The following is a 19304-nucleotide window of genomic DNA, read 5'->3' on the forward strand; positions in this document are numbered from 1 at the left end:
TACCGGTTTTCCAGAATCTGTCAGAACCTGCTGGATTTCATCCCTGCCTTAGAAGCCAAAGTACCTCAAATATTGATAATGGGATCTGTCAGGTCCTGGCAGATCCTTATTAATGTAAATAAACTTTGCTGTTGAATTATTTTTTTTTTTGGACCCAATATTACGATGCTGGATTTGACCTTTCAAGAACTACATTGTCTAGATTTCCGAAACTCTCACGGAACAATTTCTTGCACAGATGTCTCTGCTTAAATCACATATGTTAATAAGGTCCCATCCTTCAGGAGGATAAATATCAAGATACCTAATGCAGAGCCTTTTCTGAGATGTCTCTAGATCTAAGGCACGGCTTTGCCTCAAGCCACTCATATTTACAGTTTCTTTTCAGGAATGCACGTAGATATTTCCTGAAACGCAAACGGTGAACAGAAAATTTAAACACTCAGGAAATTTTCATACACAAGCACAAGAGAGATAATTTTAATCCTTGTCCGTTGAACTGACAAATTGCCCAATTATTGCATATTTAGAACAGTGGTGGAATTCAAATTTTTTTACTACCGGTTTGTAGGCGTGGCTTGGTGGGCGTGGCAGGGGAAGGATACTGCAAAATCCCCATTCCCACCCCACTCTGGAGCCAGCCAGAGGTGGTATTTGCCAGTTCTCCAAACTACTCAAAATTTCCACTACCGGTTCTCCAGAACCTGTCAGAACCTGCTGAATAGCACCCCTGATTTAGAGCAATGAAAGTGCAAAAGGCACTCGTGGGAAGTTAGCGAATGTTTCACTTATCGGCAGAAAGTTTGGGCTCAACTGTGATCGTAAATCGAGGTCTACCTGTATCTGCATCTTGCATCTGGCCACACAAAATGGCGCAGTGCTTGTTGGTGTAGGGCAGGGGTGTCTCAAGGCTCCGGGGGCCGGATCCAGCCTGTGGGGTACTTAGATCTGGCCTGCAGGGCTGCCCTGCAAACAGCGAAGGACCAGCCTGCAGTGCTTCTGCCAGTGAAAATGGAGCTTGGGAGAGCTGCATGCGGCTCTCCCAAGCTCCGTTTTCGTTGGCAGAGGGTTCCAGGAGGCCGTGGCAGCCAAAAACGGAGCTCGGGAGCCCGTTTTCGCTGGTAGAGCTCTCCGGCCACCACAGGCGTCCCCAACACAAGTGACGTCAAGCTGGCCATGCCCACCCTGGCCACGCCCACCCCAGCCACACCCACCCCGGTCCCCAGAGGTCAACCACAACCCTAATGTGGCCCTCAATGAAATCAAATTTTACACCCCTGGTGTAGGGTTAGTTTTCCCCACCATGCCAAGGTTACCAACTGAACTCTGGGCAGGTCGGTGAATTCATACAGGCCAGCGAGACAGTTGGTGGCAGGAGGAGGAGCAGCTACAGTTCAAAGGTCTCAGGCACACTTGGACTTGCCAAGGCAGAAGGGCAACTCTGGAGCCGGAACCAAGATATTGCTGAAAACGGGATCGTAATTCTCCGGTAGGACTTGAGGATTCTGCACCATGATTCCCAGCACGTGATGGCAGATTTCTTTGGAAATGTCGCCCCGCAAATAGAAGAACATGGAAATGTGGTCCTCGCTGGAGAAACAAGATGAAAAACAGGTCCCAGAAGGATAAGCGTGGTACGTGTTTTTACACACAGGCATGAGAAAGACTTCAAAACCAACTTATTATCACGGAAGCTTGTATGGCAAGCTTTTCCACAGTGAGAGCAATCCACCAACGGGACAGAAGTTGCCTTCAGAGGTTGTGGGAGCTTCATCACCAGAAGCTTTCAAGAAGAGACTGGACTGCCATCGGTGGACTGCCAAAGGTGGTCCCTATTTTTCTACTTGCATTTTTTACCTGCTTTCGAACTGCTAGGTTGGCAGAAGCTGGGACAAGTAACGGGAGCTCGCCCCATTACACGGCACTGGGGATTCGAACCGCTGAACTGCCGACCTTTGGATCGACAAGCTCAGCGTCTTAGCCACTGAGCCATTGTGTCCCCAAGTACCATTACTGATGCCTAATTATGCCTTCGGTCCTAGTATATTCTGTCCTGAGTATCTGGTGTTAAAGAGAACACTGTAACAGTTTCTGAGTTTCTCGTTCAGTCCCCAAATGCAGATTTGATGCCAGAGGTTGTTGCAATTAGAAGATGGAAGATTGTCCTTTTTTTTTCACCACTTGGGTGTCCTACCTGATATCAGGATATTTTGACATGAATCCCAACACTTCCAAGCCAAGCATAGAAGGGTCCTTGACACTGATGATCTGCTGCAGATCTGCAATGACTTTGAGGGATAGTTTGTCCTCCTCCAAGCCCTTGGAAGAAAAGAAGGACAGGTAGCTCAGAACCAATACATTCACTTACTTTCAAAATAGAGTAAAATCCCGACACTGCAACCTCATATCCACAAAATAGAAGTTTGAAAGTGATGTAGGGGAGAATTGGAAAAATGCAATTAAGGAAGACTGGCAACTGTTGGCATAGACCAGTGATGACTAACCTTTTTGCCTTTGTGTGCCAAAAGCGGGGGGGGGCGGGGGGGGGGTCAAGCGCGTGCGTGCCCACACCCATAATTCAATGTACCCCGCCCCCCGTACATGTGCGCGCAACCCCCCGTTCTCCCCCCACTTTTGGCACGTGATGGCACAGTGAGCCCGGTAGGCCCATTTTTTGCCCTCCCCAGGCTCCAAAGACTTTCTAGGAGCCTGGAGAGGGCAAAAATGGCCTTCCACAGCTGCCTGAAGGCCCTCTGGATGCCGGAAATATCCCGTTTCTCAACTTTCAGTGGGCCTGGAAGGCCCGAAAATCAGTTGGCTGGAGCGTGCATGTGCCCTGGAGCTGAGCTAGGGCAACGCTCGTGTGCCCACAGATATAGCTCCACGTGCCACCTGTGGCACGCGTGTCATAGGTTCGCCATTACGGGCATAGACCAATGATTTATTTATTTATTTATTTATTTTATTCAATTTGTATGCCGCCCTTCTCCTAGTGGACTCAGGGCGGTGCACAGCCAAAACTAAAACACATACCAATACAAAATTTAAAATTATTAAAAGAATTACATACTTTGCCCCAAATTTAAAACAATTCAAATTAAAACCCATTGACAAATTGAAAGCTAAAAAACTAAAAAACTAAAAAAAAAGGGGAGGGGGTTCATGCCAGCCCTGCTTGATGGAAAAGAAAAGTTTTTAGGGCACGGTGAAAGACCCAGAGATCCAATATCCTTCGTATCTCCGGGGGCAAATCGTTCCAGAGGGCAGGAGCTGCCACAGAGAAGGCCCTCCCCCTGGGGGTCGCCAGCCGACATTGCCTGGCTGACGGCACCCTGAGGAGTCCCTCTCTGTGGGAGCGTACTGGTCGGTGGGAGGCTATCGGCGGCAGAAGGCGGTTATGATGGCTAACTTTTTCAGCACCGAGTGCCCGCAAATCCCCAAAATGCAATGCGCATTCGTCCCCTGCGCATGCACCCCACTCTCATGTATATGCCCCAGCCCATTAGCATGTACACACATCCCTGCGCATGCCCCTACCCCGTGCATGCGCCATGCATCCTCCACGCATGCACTTGGGCCCCGTGTATGTGTTCTGGGCCCCCTGCATGCCCCCCCATGCATGTCAGAGACCTGAAGACCAGCTGGCCGGCGGGAGGCAGCTGCACATGAGCAGCAGAGCTGAGCTGGGGCGACGGCTCACGTGCCCACAGAGAGGGCTCTGTCTGCCACCTCTGGCATAGACCAAAAGAAACTATAGCAAGGTTTCCATGCTATAAAAACAGTCCACCGGAAATAAAATCACATAGATTTATTTATATTTATTTGATCAGCAAATAAATGTTCAGACATATTTGGAATGTCACAAATGTTACTTTTTTATAGCATGGATATTTTATTGTATTTTCTTTTGGTCTATGCCAATGGTTGCCAGTCTTCCTTGATTGCAGTGGCTACAAATCTTCCTTTTTTTAAATATATATATATATATTTTGCAATTCTTATCCTACACCACTTCTGTTTTGTGGCTATGAGGTTGCAGTGTTGAGTTTTAGTCTATTTTTAAAAGGTAAAAGTTCCCCTCGCACATATGTGCTCTTCTTTCCCGACTCTAGGAGACAGTGCTCATCTCCGTTTCAAACCTGAAGAGCCAGTGCTGTCCAAAGACGTCTCTGTGGTCATGTGGATGGCATGACTCAACGCCAAAGGCGCACGGAACGCTGTTACCTTCCCACCAAAGTGGTCCCTATTTTTCTCCTTGCATTTTTTATGTGCTTTCAAACTGCTGGTTGGCAGAAGCTGGGACAGGTCACGGGAGCTCACCCCATTACACAGCACTAGGGATTCGACCCGCTGAACTGCCGACCTTTCGATCTTAGTCTTAGTCACTGAGCCACTGCATCCCTTAGTCTACTTTTAAAAGGGCATAATTAACACCACACAGAACTGAACCAAGAATACCCTTCTGCTTATTGCCTCTCTGGTTGTAGTCGTCGTTTTCCCTTACCTTTGTGTGGGCCAAATTAGTCTGTTTTTCCCCAGAGATCCCCCCCCCCGTTTTGTTTTTTTTTGCAGCATTTCTACCCAGCCTGGAGAGTTGGTTTTCCCTCTCCCCTCCTTCTCACCAGGGCACAGAAGAGTTCCTTCAGCTGAGAGGTATCCTGCAGCATCTTTGTGGACATTTTGCTCCTCTCCTCGGCTGTTCGACACGTCATCCGTTTCTGCAAGAGGGACTTCACATACTGGCTCATGACCAGGTGCTCAGCTTCTGACAGCAGGTACTGAGTGGGCATTATAGGAGAAAGGAAAAAAGAGGCGCAGTATTTTCTGGATATGGCCGAAATCCAATTTGTGAGTATGTGCCCTCGTTAACTAACCTGGATTGTATCTGAGCTGAAACTTAGGAAACACTGCTTTAGGGTCAATGATTGGTATGAAAACGATTCTATCTTCACTCTTGGCATTTCCAGATAGGACTGTTGTGGCCTACCACCAGCCAGCAGATCTGGCAGCAGATTCAGACAGTGAGGAGGTTGGGGAGGAACATGGGCCAGTCCTGGAGTCTGGGGAAGGCTATGATGAGGGCTCTGCGTCGGAGGCAGAGAGGGGGCCAGTTACCAGCTGCCTTCGGAGTCAGACATCAGTGAGGCTGACGAGTTGCAGTGCAGAGTTGCCAGACAAAAGGGACAGCTAAAGAACAAGGGTCGACTCGGGAGTAAGGCCACACGCGGACGATGAATGGCCCCTCCCAGAGGGAATAAAAGAGGAGCAAAAGGGGAGTGGAGTTTGCAGGAGAATGCATTACTGCATTCTTGCCAAGTATTGCGGCGTCTGAAAGATATCGGCCTGGTCACTCTCCAAGCCTGATAAAATTATTATTATTATTATTATTATTATTATTATTATTATTATTATTATTATTATTATTAATATTTCTATGCCACCCACTCTCCGAGGACTCTGGGCGGCTTATACCAAAGACAGTATACTAAATAGCATATTGCCCCCAACTATCTGGGTCCTCATTTTACCCACCTCGGAAGGATGGAAGGCTGAGTCAACCTTGAGCCGGTGAGATTTGATCCGCTGATCTGCTGAACTAGCAGTCAGCTGAAGTAGCTGCAGTACTGCACTCTTAACCACTGCGCCACCTCGGCTCAAAAGTCGGTAATTGTGAACTATCTTGAAAGACTGTGGGAGAAGAAAGACTTTGCTGGAGGAGAATTCACTGTAAATTAAATAAAAGGGTTTTTTGTCAGGACAAGGAGTCTGCTTCGTGGTTTGGGGAAGCCTACGTCAAAACAAGGACAACATGGGCACCTACAACGCTAAGATCAGGGGTAACGTTTGACTGAATTTTAGGTATCCCTCTGCACGTTGTCAATTATTTCTCTTTTCTGTAGAGCTTGGGTGAGAGAGAGAGAAGGGGATGTGAAAAATAAAAGGCATAAGAAAAAATGATTATCTAAAAGTGGGAAAGAAAGAATGATGAAAAAAAGGAAAGATTTCCAGCTTCTTTTCCCCTCTGTTCCTCACGGCTGGTTTTTATCCCATCTGTCATACGGTGTCTCACAGATTAACTCTGCGAAAATGCAATTTTGTATAGAAAAAGGCCATCCACTTTAAATTGGAAGGATTAAAGACAGCCTCCTGTGATATTTTTGTTCCTCTTTCTCTCATTTGCATGTAATGTCTAGAATTTCCTTCGTTCAGAGCCATGGTGGCGCAGTGGTAGGAATGCAGTACTGCAGGCTACTTCTGCTGACTGCCGGCTGCTTGCAATTTGGCAGTTCGAATCTCATCAGGCTCAAGGTTGACTCAGCCTTCCATCCTTCCGAGGTCGGTAAAATGAGGACCCAAATTGTTGGGGGCAATGTGCTGATTCTGTAAACTGCTTAAGAGAGGGCTGTAAAGCACTGTGAAGCGGTATATAAGTCTAAGTGCTATTGCTATTGATCTTTGTCTCTTGTTTTGCTAACAGACTGACCCGCCATCAGGCTTGTGATGATCTCAGGATGATGCTCACTCTGGGATTTCAGTAGTGGATAGATCTTCCCCATCCCCACCACTGATGTCCCCAGAGGTGGCAGGATCTTACCATGCTGACAGGTTTGTGAGTTCTGCCGAAACCTTCCGCATGCTTTTCAATCACCTCGCAGATGTTGTTCGTCAGCTGACTGTCATCCAGCAGCCACTGGCGGGAGGGCAACTGGGCAAAGAGTGGCTGGAACAGACCACAAGAGAAACCAAGTCTGTTAGAGTTTGCAGCACATCCGACCAGCACACAAGTAAATGAACTTCAGCAGGATTCAGCATCCATTATCAAGAACACAGAAGCAATATCCATAGAAGAAAGGCATTACAGAGTAGAGAGGTAGAGAGGCTAATATATTGTACAGGGGCTCCCATTACAGAGGCCAAACCAACTCTTATATACAGTTCAGCAAGTCTAAGCCACGCCCAGACTCCAAACTGTCTCTTACGGCCCCATACAAACAAATATTATGTTTCAGTTTCCAAACAGTCCCCATTGGCTGATCTGTTGCCATGTCTATTCCAGTCTATGAACATTCATACTCGGACAAAGTCTTCTCACCTCTTATTTAGAGGAGCTCAGAACACCAAGTAGCAAAAAAAGAGACAACACTGGTAGCTTTTAAGTAGAAGGGAATCTACAGGTAGTCCTCCACTTATGACCGCAACTGAGCCCAAAATGTCTGTTGTTGTTAAGGGAGACATTTGTTAACTGAGTTTTGTTCCATTTTACGGCCTTTCTTGCCACCGTCATTAAGCGAATCACTGCAGTTGATGTTAGTAACCTGGTTGTTAAGTGAATCTGGCTTCCCCCTTGATTTTGCTGATCGAAAGGTTGCAAAAGGAGATCACGTGACCTTGGGACACAGCAGTGGTCATAAGTGTGAACCAGTTGCCGAGCATCGGAATTTTGCCCACATGAGCATGGGCCTGCCACAAAGGACGTAAGTGTGAAAAATGGGCATAAGTCACTTTTTTCAGTGCCGTTGTAACTTTAAACAATCACTAAATGAACTGCTGTAAGTCGAGGACTACTTGTATTTGAGATTAACGCTATCAAAAATCAATTGGTTTGCTTTGATCTATATTATAATGGGGCTCCGAGGTTAAAGATGCTGAGCTTATCCGCTAGAAAGCTGGCAGCCAGGGGTTCGAGACCTGAGTGTCCTGTGACAGGGTGAGCTCCCGTCATTTGCCCCAGTTCCTGCCCACCTAGCAGTTCAAAAGCATGCAAATGCGAGAAGACAAATAGATACCATTTCGGTGGGAAGGTAACAACTATCTTCAGACAACACTTGGTTCCCTCCGCTAAGAAACAGAGATGAGCATCGCCCCCTAGAATCAAACACAACTGGACAGGGGAAAACTTTGCCTTTACATTATAGCAGGGACGGGCTTCAAAAATTTTAGCAAGGGGATCTCTGCCCAGTTGCTGGCTGGGTGTGGCCATGTGGCTCTCGCTTTTGAAGTGGTGGTGTCTACTTGCACAAGGCAGCTGGAATCTGCTCTGTTTTCCAACAGTTGTGCCAGATGTGTAGTAACCTGGTTCAGGCTGCAAGCTAAACCCTGAATCGTTTGATCATGGCGTATTGAATGACCGCTATTAGTTAGGTTCTCCAACCATCCTAAGGCAGAACCGAACCCGCCGCGGTGTGTGATCCTGAATGAGGCGTACCTTCAAGTCAGCCAGCATCTCCTCTAGTAGAAGTTGGCATGCCTTCTTCTGAGTTTTCTCTAACGCCGTGTGTAGAGAGGGTAGCATCCTGGCAGGCTCTTCAGGTGGCAGTCCATTAGCACACAAGGCTGAGATGGAGGAGCTGCCAGCAAAGAGAAGAGAAATAATTAAGGAGGAGCCTTCTGGCTGATGGCTAAGAAGATGAAGAAAACAGACCTGGAGAGAGACAGAGAGAGAGACAAGTACAAAGTACCAGAAACAGCCTTCGGGAATACCTGAGAGCCAAGCAGTTGTTGACAGTGGACAGCAATCTCGCTGTGTAGTACTTAGATGCCATGGGCTCTTGCTGATGTGCTTTGCAAAATTCCACCAGTTTCTCATACAGGCTGCAGAAAGGAAAGATACACTTATCACGAGAGGCCTTGCTCACCCAGAAGCCTTTGGTGCAGGGGTGGGCTTCAAAAATTTTAGCAAGGGTTCTCTGCCTGGTTGCTGGGTGGGAGTGGCTGTGATGGGCGTGTCCTAGTTGGCCTCTTGCACTAGGCGGGGGTGGGGTGGCGTTTTTGCCTTCTCCGGGCTCTGGAGGCTTTCTTTGAGCCTCCGGGAGGGTGAAAACAGCCTCCCCAGGCTCCAGAGGCCCTCTGGAGACCGGAAACAGGCCCGTTTCCGGCCTTCCCGAACTTCTGATAGGCCCATTTTTTGCCCTCCCAGAGCCTCCTCACGCGCCCTGCACTTACCTGCATCCAAGGGAAGGGGAGCGGCAGGGTGGGCGGGGCCAGCCAGGAGTGGGATTTGGGGGTTCTCCGAACTGCACAGAATCTTAGCTAGAGGTTCTCCCGAACCCCTGCGAACCCCCAGCAGCCCACCCCTGCTTTGGTGAGGTTATAGGGGGAGTGAAACGATCCATGTAGTCACCATACGTCCAGCTTGCAAGCCAACCCCTTTTCCCCACACTGATGTGCAACCGCCAATAAGCTGACGTAATGGTGGACAGGACCAAGATGGATCCAATTACGAACCAAGAATGTTCCGAAATGAACGTTCAGCTCGATTCACCTCAGATGTGGCTACAGGTTGGATCTTTGGGTGTTGAGGTTATAGTGGACAGGCCATTCTGGTTTTTTTTTTGGAATTAATCGGCATACAAGACGAAACTCACCTGCCCAAAAAGGCCTCCAACTCTCCCAAAGCCATTTCAAGAACTTTCTGCTGGAAAATACCAGAAATGAGCGATACCACTCTAATGTTTTCATCAAGCATCTGAGATATTTAATGGGAAAGAGAGGGAGGGAGGGAGAGAGAGAGAGGGAGAGAGGGAGAGAGGGAGAGGGAGAGGGAGAGAGAGAGAGGGAGAGAGGGAGAGAGGGAGAGGGAGAGAGAGAGAGAGAGAGAGAGGGGGAGAGAGGGAGGGAGGGAGGGGGAGAGAGAGAGAGAGAGAGAGAGAACAGATGGGGGAATCAAACTCATGATTTGGCTTCTACAATTAAAAATATCTTCTTTGTTGAGTTAGCTAAGTCTTCTCTTCTTGCCTCCCCAATTCCTCCTGACCTTCATGGCAATGGTAGGCAGAGTCGTCTGGAAAAAGCCTTGATAGTCGGATTCGGGTTCTTTTCCGCAAAGCCATTCCTCAAACTCCATTTCTAGAGTCTTCTGCATCCATTCTGCAATGCTAGCCTAGAGGAAGGAAACAAAAGGAAACAAAAGGTAATCCTGAGCCCTTTGAAACGAACTCAAGGCAAGGGCCGTCTCTTTTAGGAGTTCCCACCTGCTCCGATTCACATGTGTCTCATTTGGTCTGCTTTAAACCCACTTGAAACATAAACAGAGCCGTGGCTTGTCTTGTCAGTGGATGACATCCTTCTCCCTCCCCCCAAAATAAGACCTGTGTTAAGGATATTGTTGTTGTGTTACCAACCAGCCGAGTAAATGCACAAGGAAACGTTGCTGAGAGCAATGAATAAGAGATATGCAAACTGGTTTATCAAAAGCTTACTTTATAGTAGAAAAGCAGTCTCATAGTCTTTAAACAAATTCCAAGTCTTTGCCATTTGAATCAGTCCAGTAGTTACAGAATCTTCTTACCAAACAAACATTAGTTGGTTCGAATAACAAACTCACTCTGGTTCACAAACCACAATGGTAGCAGATCCATCAAACGATGATTAGCAGAATGTTAGCAACTCCTCACTATGGCAGCATATCATATCAGCTCCATACACAATGGCAGCATATCCTAGCAGCAACTGAACACCTTACAATACCTTGCTTAAATACTCTCACAACCAGTGATTATCTAATTACAGCATGACTCAGCATTACCTTTAAAGTCACATAATACATTTACAGATTAAAGTTACAGTACACATATATTGCCTGGACAACTTGTTAGGCTCAAACCATATCCTAACAACCTGGTGCCTTTTTTTTTTTTTTTGGTGGCAAAAAATAAGACAGGGTCTTATTTTCGGGGAAAGATGGTAGTAGCCCACAGACTCAAATTCAGTCACTCCTGAAGACATTCCAGACCTCCTTCCGTGCCCACAGATAACTGGATTGTCTAAAATCCTGACCCTGGTCTTCTAACTCACCTGTACTTTCCCCAGGTAAGACTCTTCCAGGGAGCTTATTGTATCTGCTGGAAGCAGAGGACCCAAGGTTGAGATGTCCACTTCAGGAAGCAGATCTGGGTGAGCCATCATTTCAGAACTGTTAAAAAAAAAAAAAGAGGTGGGGAGGAGAGTCAGGACCAAAATGCAGAACAAAAGCTTTTAGCAGCCTCTAGCAACATGCCAGGTAGGATTGGTTATAGCAGTGATGGCGAACCTTTTCGGCACCAAGGGCCCAAACTGGAATGCGTGTGTGTGCGTCAGAGCCCCGGAAACCCGAAGACCAGCCCGACAGTGTGCATGTACGTGCTGGCCACCCGGTCTTCTGGTTTCCGGCGAGTGCATGTGCGTCGGCCAGCTGCTCTTCGCATGTATCAGAGTGCCGGAAACCTGAAGACCAGGAGGCCAGTCCATGCAAAGATCAGCTGATTGGCGTGCATGCACATGCCAGAAATCAAAAGAGCAGCTGGTGACAGTGCAGGTGCCCACAGAAAGGTCTCTGCATGCCACCTCTGGCACGTGTAGGTCAGGGGTGGGTTCTAATTTTTTTTACTACCGGTTCTGTGGGCGTGGCTTATTTTGTGGGTGTGGCTTGGAGATCATGTGACTAGGTGGGCGTGGCTAGCTGGTCAGAGTCATTTCTGGAAGGTCCTCACACTTACGACCAGTCCGCGTACTTACAACCCGACTCATTTGTTTGCTTTTAACACTGATCAGCTGTAGGACGGCCCTTTGAAGCCCCGCGGCAAGAGTTTAAACAGTTTTTTTCCCTCTAGTCATCAGCTGGGACTCAGGAGGCAGCAATAGATTGGGGGTGGGGCCAAATAAAAGGTAAGAATAACGTGGGGGGCGTGGGGGGGTGGGAGGGCGGGGGGGGGGAGAACCGGTTCGGTGATGTCATATTGTCACCGCTACCAGCTCGGCCGAACCGGACCGAACCGGGAGGAACCCATCACTGGTGTAGGTTCACCATCATCGGATTATAGTATACCACAAGTAAAATTCTAACACGCACCCATGTTGGGTTCCTTCTACTGAGCCATAATGTATTATGCGTATATATGGTTGCTACAATCATCAATATCACTTCTAGAACTTCTTCCTAAAAAGTTTAGGAAATGCCTTTGCCTCACAGCCTTCAGCACCCACTCGCAACGGAACCCACCTTGGGTAGATCTGGATTGCCCAGTGGAGGAGAGCAAAGATCTCTTGTTTGTCTAGGTCCCAGGTAAGAATACGATGCAGGTGATGGGTTAGGCCTTGATGGAACGTGGTGGCGAAGGCCGTGAGGATGTTGTAATGAGGAGGGCAGCACTGGACCATCAAATCTTTCACGATGCGTAATTCAGCTAGGATGCTATTCTGCAGGGATGCCAAGTGGCTACTCAGCCCCTGGCCTTGAGTCTTGTTCGGCTCAGCCTGGAAATAGGACGCTACGACAGTGTCTTGAATGACTTGGAAGAATTTCCTTCTCCAATGTTTTGGGCGTCCCGGTGGGAGGAAGCCATGAGGTTGGGATCTCAGCAGCACGACGGCATCTATATTTTCCTCCCTCTCAATGATCCGTATGGCCGACACAAAAAGGGATGGGTTCTCTGATACTAGTTTTGTGGCACGGGCAACTGTGCCCCACACATGCTGGGCCAAGGCATCGTTCAGTTCCAGGAGGCCTCCGAAGTAAGATTCAACGCTGGTCCGATTCGAGGGGCTGAGCAGGTTGTGGTTATGCATCTGGGAGAGGATGCTATCCCGTAAACTCTCCAGGTCCATGAGCCCGAGATGAGCTTTCAAGAGGTTCTGGCTTTGTAAGAGATCGAAGCCTTCCGAAATGAGTTGAGGTACTGCAGGGAGAAGAGTAAAGGAGAGGCAGGGATTGAGTTTAAGCTTTCCAAATTGAAATTCCTCTAAAAGGAAAGGAAATAAAGACTTTATGATTCTTGATGAACATGTTGTGGTTCGCCAGCAGCCCGTGGAGCTAGCAGCGGAGTCGGACAGTGAGGAGGCTGGGGAGGAACATGGGCCAGTCCTGGAGTGTGGGGAAGGCCCAGATGAGGGCTCTGCATCGGAGGCAGAGATGGGGCCAGGGCCATCTGGGAGTGATGCGTGGACTACAGAGCCTCCAGAGTTGGACAGCCGAGAGGCAGAGGAACAGGAGGAGCCTGTTCCTAGTGCGCGCATGTGCAGAGCTGCCAGAAGGCAAGAGCAGCTAAAGCAAAAAGGACGACTCAGGAGTAAGGCCAGGAGATGATTGGCCCCTCCCATAAGGCTTAAAAGAGCAGCAAAGGCTCTTGGGCTCTTTGTAGGAAAGTTACTTCAGTGACTCTATGTGAAAGGAATTAAATCTAAGGTTTTCGTCGGGGGCTAGGAAGAGACTCAGAGTGTTATGCTTCTGTGTTAAGGTTTTCCCCACCTGTGCGTGTCTGCCGTAAAATTTTGCAATGGGTTTCGGAATGTCACAGCAAGAACGGTGGGGTGTCCCGCAGTGCGTAAATCACCTGAGAAAAGCTGAGGCAACATCTGGACCACCGCCTCCAGCTGGTCATGTTTCGTGGCCAGTTCTCGTAGCTCCTGTAAGCTCTGAAAAGAATCGATGCACGACGTGAGATCCTTCTGAATGGTACCCAATTCTTCTTGCACATGTTGGACGTCGGTGAGGGCAGAATGCAGTTGCTCCAGGCCCGTGTTCATGCCTTCCAGGTAGGACTGAGCAGTGGACTGGAGGCAAAGCCAGAAGTAAGTCATTAGAGGTAGTCCTTGACTTACAACCGTTCATTTTTGCGACCGTTCAAAGTTACAACGGCGCTGAAAAAAAGTGACTTACGGCCATTTTTCACACAACCGTTGCAGTAATCCCCATAGTCACGTGATCAAAATTCGGACACTGGGCAACGGGTTCATACCAGGGGTGAAATGCTCCCGGTTCGGACCGGATCGCCCGATCCGGTAGTCACGTGATGGAGGCAGGTGGTTCGGAGAACCGGTAGCAAAAATCCATGCCCCAGCCCCACGCCCAGCTGAGCCACACAATCATCAGAGGCTTTTTTTCTTTTAAAAGTCTCTGCCCATCAGGCAACTCAGCTGGGATCGTCAGAGGCATTTAAAAGAAAAAAAAGCCTCTGGCGATCAGGCAACTCAGCTGGGATCGTCAGAGGCTTTTCAAAGCATTTTTTTACAACCTCTTTGCCGAAGAGGTTGTAGAAAAAATAGTTTTAAAAGTTAAAAAAAAAAAAAAGTTCAGAGAACCGGCAAATACCACCTCTGGCTGGCTCCAGAGTGGGGTGGGAATGGGGATTTTGCAGTATCCTTCCCCTGGAGTGGGGTGGGAATGGAGATTTTGCAGTATCCTTCCCTTGCCAATCCTTCCCTTGCCACGCCCACCAAGCCACACCCACAGAACCACTAGTAAAAAAAATGTGAATTCCACCACTGATCCCCGCAGCTCCTCCTTTGCACAAACCCTGATGATGTAACCTAGTTGGGTCATGAAACATCTGCAAGAAAACAAGCAAGATCAGAGAGCACCAAGTCGTCGTCCTCCTCCTCTCCACACACCTCACTCCTTTCTAGCACTGATGATGTTACCTAGTTGGGTCATGAAATGTCTGCAAGGAAACAATTAATTTAATTTAATTAATTAAATTCATATGCCGCCCTGAGTCTTCGGAGAGGGGCGGCATATAAATTTAATTAATTAAATTAAATTAATTAAATTAAATTAAACAAGCAAGCTCAGAGAGCACCAAGGACCTCAAGATTTTATGAAATTACCCTGCCACGCTTACCTACCTTTATGCGGGATTCGATGAACCTGTTACGCTGCACCTCCCGAATCTGGTACTGCGGAAGACTATCCAGCTTGTCCGGTTGGTAAAACACCCCAGATGCCCACTTCAAGGCGGCCCCTCTTGCCAGCTTCTCTGCTTTCTCCAGTTCGGGCCATTCTCCCACTAAGACAACAACAATGAAAGGAAGTAAAACTTCCAGGCAGTGGAATGCTTCATCAAGGATGCAGAAAGGAAACGGGAAATGAATGCATTAATTTGCAGCTGGTGGAAGGTCAGCTCTGGGTTTCCCCAGATTTGAAAGATCTCTGGGGGTGGGGGGGGGGTGTTCCTTGCTACACAGAGGAGGTTGGGTTTTTAGGGGGCTTTGAGGGAGAAGAAAGCGATTGCAGAATTGAAGCTATTCTCACTGTGGCAGTGGTGGAATTCATTTTTTTTTTACTCCCGGTTCTGTGGGCATGGCTTGGTGGGAGTGGCAGGGGAAGGATACTACAAAATCTCCATTCCCACCCCACTCTAGGGGAAGGATATTGCAAAATCTCCATTCCCTCTCCACTCCTGGGGGAAGGATATTGCAAAATCTCCATTCCCACCCCACTCCAGGAGAAGGATATTGTAAAATCTCCATTCCCATTGCATTCCAGGGGAAGGATACTGCAAAATCCCCATTCCCACCCCACTCCAGGGGAAGGATACTGTAAAATCCCCATTCCCTCCTCACTCCAGGGGAAGGATACTGCAAAATCCCCATTCCCACCCCACTCCAGGGGAAGGATACTGTAAAATCCCCATTCCCTCCTCACTCCAGGGGAAGGATACTGCAAAATCCCCATTTCCTCCCAATCAGCTGGGACTCAGGAGGCAGAGAATAGATGGGGTGGGGGACAGTCAGAGGTGGTATTTACCGGTTCTATGAACTACTCAAAATTTCCGCTACCGGTTCTCCAGAACCTGTCAGAACCAGCTGAATAGCACCTCTGCGTTGGGGTAAGAAGGCCACGAAAATGCAGCCTCCCAAAACCGGTCAGCTAAGTCGGCCCCCAAAGAAATGAAATGAAATGATAGACCCTGGTGTCAATACATCTGGAATGACACACGCTACTCAGGCTGAGTTGTCCCTAAAAAAAAAACCCCAACATTTTTTAAAGCTGAGAGATCATGGAGGGGATTTATGGAACGTCGCCAATTTAAAGTAGGTTGAACTTTCTGTTCCAATATCAACCAGATTCCAGATTTTGGTCCTGGCTCCAATCACCAAGTTTGGGAATTGAGTTCCTGCGTTCCCCCTGTATGGAATAAAATGACCCTTTGGTCATTTTAAGAGACAGATCGAAAGAAGTGAGTGACTGGCATATTGGGCTGTTGCTTGGTAGAAAGGGTTACGTATCCCATGCTGCCCCTAAAAATCCCCAACCTTCATTTCTTAATGGTTACCTCTGGGATGGGTGGAACTGCTGTCCTCGGCAGACATCCCCATGACTTCAGTGGCAGCAGGATCTTCCCGGTTCAAAGCTTAGGACTGGACGGGGGCCGAGCAGAGGAAGCCGAGCCAGTGAATAGCATTTCCGTCAGTTAATACTCCTCACAGGCTCCTTGGGGGTTTGCTCTGTAACACTGAAGCCAAAACACTCAGGATGTTGGAATAGAAAGGCGGAGAAAACAGCAAATCTACCGGTCAGTTTCATTTCTTTGGGAACGCAGATGAAACAGCACAAAATGTTAGCTCAGCGCATCAATGCCGCTGCTGGCTTTTTTTTTGACCACAGCAAGAATCCACGATTTCTTCCTGAATGTTTTGTTTTTATTTCTTAAACGTTCAAGGTCAACTAATGCATTACTCAAAAGACTGTGTTTTGGGACGATGGCAATTCTAGAGCTGAGCTAATGCATCAATAGAAAAAAAAAATGTGTACATTTCCTCCAAAGATGCTTTTTCAAAAAAGGCAACAGGACTGGGGTTTTTTTTTCCCTTGGAGGAAGAAAATGATATCTGCTTCTCATCCAAGAAGCGTCAACAATATGGACCGGAAGATTCAAATGATGAATCTTTGAGTCTGTCTTGTACCTCTATTATGGATTCTTCTGTTCTGTTCCGTTCCATTCCGTTCCATTTCTCTATTCTATTCTATTCTATTCTATTCTATTCTATTCTATTCTATTCTATTCTATTCTATTCTATTCTATTCTTTCTATTCTATTCTATTCTATTCTATTCTATTCTATTCTATTCTATTCTATTCTATTCTATTCTATTCCATTCCATTCTATTCTATTCTCCTGTTCCGTTCCGTTCCGTTCCATTCTATTTCTCTATTCTATTCTATTCTATTCTATTCTATTCTATTCTATTCTATTCTATTCTATTCTATTCCATTCCATTCCATTCTATTCTATTCTCCTGTTCCGTTCCGTTCCGTTCCATTCTATTTCTCTATTCTATTCTATTCTATTCTATTCTATTCTATTCTATTCTATTCTATTCTATTCTATTCTATTCCATTCCATTCCATTCTATTCTATTCTCCTGTTCCGTTCCGTTCCGTTCCATTCTATTTCTCTATTCTATTCTATTCTATTCTATTCTATTCTATTCTATTCTATTCTATTCTATTCTATTCTATTCTATTCTATTCTACTATTCCGTTCCGTTCCGTTCCTCTGTTCTGTTCTGTTCTACTATTCTGTTCTGTTCTATTCTATATTCTCTTCTCTTCTCTTCTCTTCTCTTCTCTTCTCTTCTCTTCTCTTCTCTTCTCTTCTCTTCTCTTCTCTTCCCTTCCCCTCCCCTCCCCTCCCCTCCCCTCCCCTACTCTCTTCTCTATTCCATTCCATTCCATTCCATTCCATTCCATTCCATTTCATTATTCCATTCCACATCTATTCCATTCTATTCCATTCCATTCAGCTTCTAGGATGAGGTGAAATTTTTTCTTATCTTCCTTCAGGGGAAAAAAACACAGTTCCAGTCGCCTTTTTGAAAAAGCACCATTGAGACAATTATGACCTGGATGCCTGAGAATCTCCATAGGCATGTAAAATTTAGTCCCTTTTTATCAAGACATGGGATATGTGTCCCATGTGTTTTATTACCAAATATGTTTATTTCTCCTCAGACAGAATAATGATATGCTCCTGAAAACCACATTGGTATCCTTCTTTCCATTCTTGATAAAAAAATTTATTCATGTTCTCTTCTGAAAAGTCCCCCAAGGATCATCAATCACCGTAGATTTTAAACCAAAGGTTTTAAAATAAATAAATAAATAAATAAATAAATAACTTTATTGTTATAAAATGTCACTGCATTAGTCAATTACAACGGTAGAGTAGTCAATTACGCCGCCACATTTAGCTGCCGATGTAGAAACATCCCTTATATATGCCTACTTTTTCAGGAATAAGCTTTCCAAGATATTTGTTCCCAGATTCTATGTAACACTAAGGTTGCGAAAATTAACAGGGCAGAGGCGACACATCCTGCGCAACTATTACATAGCAATAATACTTTCCCCAAAGAGATTTCTAAAACATTGACAATATCTTACAATAAGATATTGATCTTATTCCCTGAACCAGTGGTGGCATTCACTTACCTTTGCTACCGGTTTGCAAATGTGAGTGCGCTTGCTTGCGCCACCTCTGCACATGCACGGAGTCTTCTGTGCATGCACAGAGCATCAAAAATGGGATGCGATGACATCCGGGCAGGTGGGCGGAGCCTCCCGCAGCCACTGCTACCGGTTCGCACGAACCGGTTAGCCCAAACCGAATAGCACCACTGCCCTGAACGCATTTGTATCACAGCAGAGAACACTTGTCTTTGGAGTTTTGCATTTTCACCTATCCCCAAAAGTTTGTGTATACCCCCCCCTCTCTCTCACACACACACACAGAGTTAGTATGCATGTTTTCCAATTATCAATGTTCTCAGACATTAGTTGCTTCCGGATGACGTCAACATCAATAGTTCCAAGTGGCAGGGAGGTCTGGTTATTTGACTAAATAGGAGTGCAGTGCAGTTACCACCTGAAACGTCATTCCCAGATCACTCTTAAGACACAACAATTCACAAGCTAATGATTTGTGTTGCATTTCAGGGTGGGAAGCAGAGTTTGGAAATATAAGAACGGTCTGGAAAAATAACACAGGGACTACTAACTATGTAGTGCTTCACTGAGATTATTCACATATCGTGAGGTTCTGTTTTGGAACTCTGTTATCTATTCGGGTTGATTAAATTATTCGGAGAAGAAAAAAAGCATTTCCGACTTCTTATATCGTAATAGAATGCATGGCATGCCCATCTGGTGTCTTGATAAAAAGGCAGGAAATTTGCAGAGGGGTTGAGCAAGAGTGACGGGCTCAAGGTCACCCAATTTGGGTTTGTGCTTAAAGTAGGACTAGAACTCAGGACTTCTGGGTTCTATATTGACGTCTAAACCACTAAGTTATTGTTTTATTTTATTTATTTATTTTTGTATTATTGTTTTATTTACAACTGTTATTGTTTTTTTTAAAATTAATTGTATTATTTGCATTAATTGTATTATTATCCTTTTTTTTTTTTTTTAACCAAGCGTTTTCGGCTTCAAGCTTTTTGCAGTCCACATAGCCTTGCCAGCTATGCCGGTCGGAGTGGGTGGGGGGTGGGGGGGAATAGAAATAGAAAAAGAATAACAGAGTTGGAAGGGACCTTGGAGGTCTTCTAGT

General features: G+C 46.5%; 1 protein-coding gene across 2 annotated transcripts; it reads right to left on the reverse strand.

Annotated features, from left to right (window-relative positions):
• Window positions 1–458: 458 nt before the first annotated feature.
• Window positions 459–16176, reverse strand: EXOC3L1 (exocyst complex component 3 like 1). 2 transcript variants are annotated; one of them, XM_034425711.3, is made up of 13 exons: window positions 16029–16176; window positions 14599–14759; window positions 13308–13527; window positions 11978–12653; window positions 10795–10912; window positions 9755–9880; window positions 9366–9466; window positions 8482–8592; window positions 8207–8348; window positions 6596–6721; window positions 4623–4778; window positions 2195–2319; window positions 459–1590 (listed from the first exon to the last, which is right to left on the reverse strand). In XM_034425711.3, exons 1-13 carry the CDS (start codon window positions 16069–16071, stop codon window positions 1404–1406), a joined length of 2292 nt encoding a protein of 763 aa, XP_034281602.2. In that variant the 5' UTR covers window positions 16072–16176; the 3' UTR covers window positions 459–1403. The 2 variants fall into 2 exon arrangements, with proteins under 2 accessions (XP_034281602.2, XP_087733413.1); XM_087877287.1 differs by having other exon boundaries at window positions 9366–9412; window positions 16029–16168.
• Between the last annotated feature and the right edge of the window lie 3128 nt (window positions 16177–19304).

This window comes from Pantherophis guttatus, chromosome 11, assembly GCF_059756535.1.
Source record: "Pantherophis guttatus breed Tessera chromosome 11, ASM5975653v1, whole genome shotgun sequence".
In the NCBI taxonomy this organism is placed as follows: Eukaryota; Metazoa; Chordata; class Lepidosauria; order Squamata; family Colubridae; genus Pantherophis; species Pantherophis guttatus.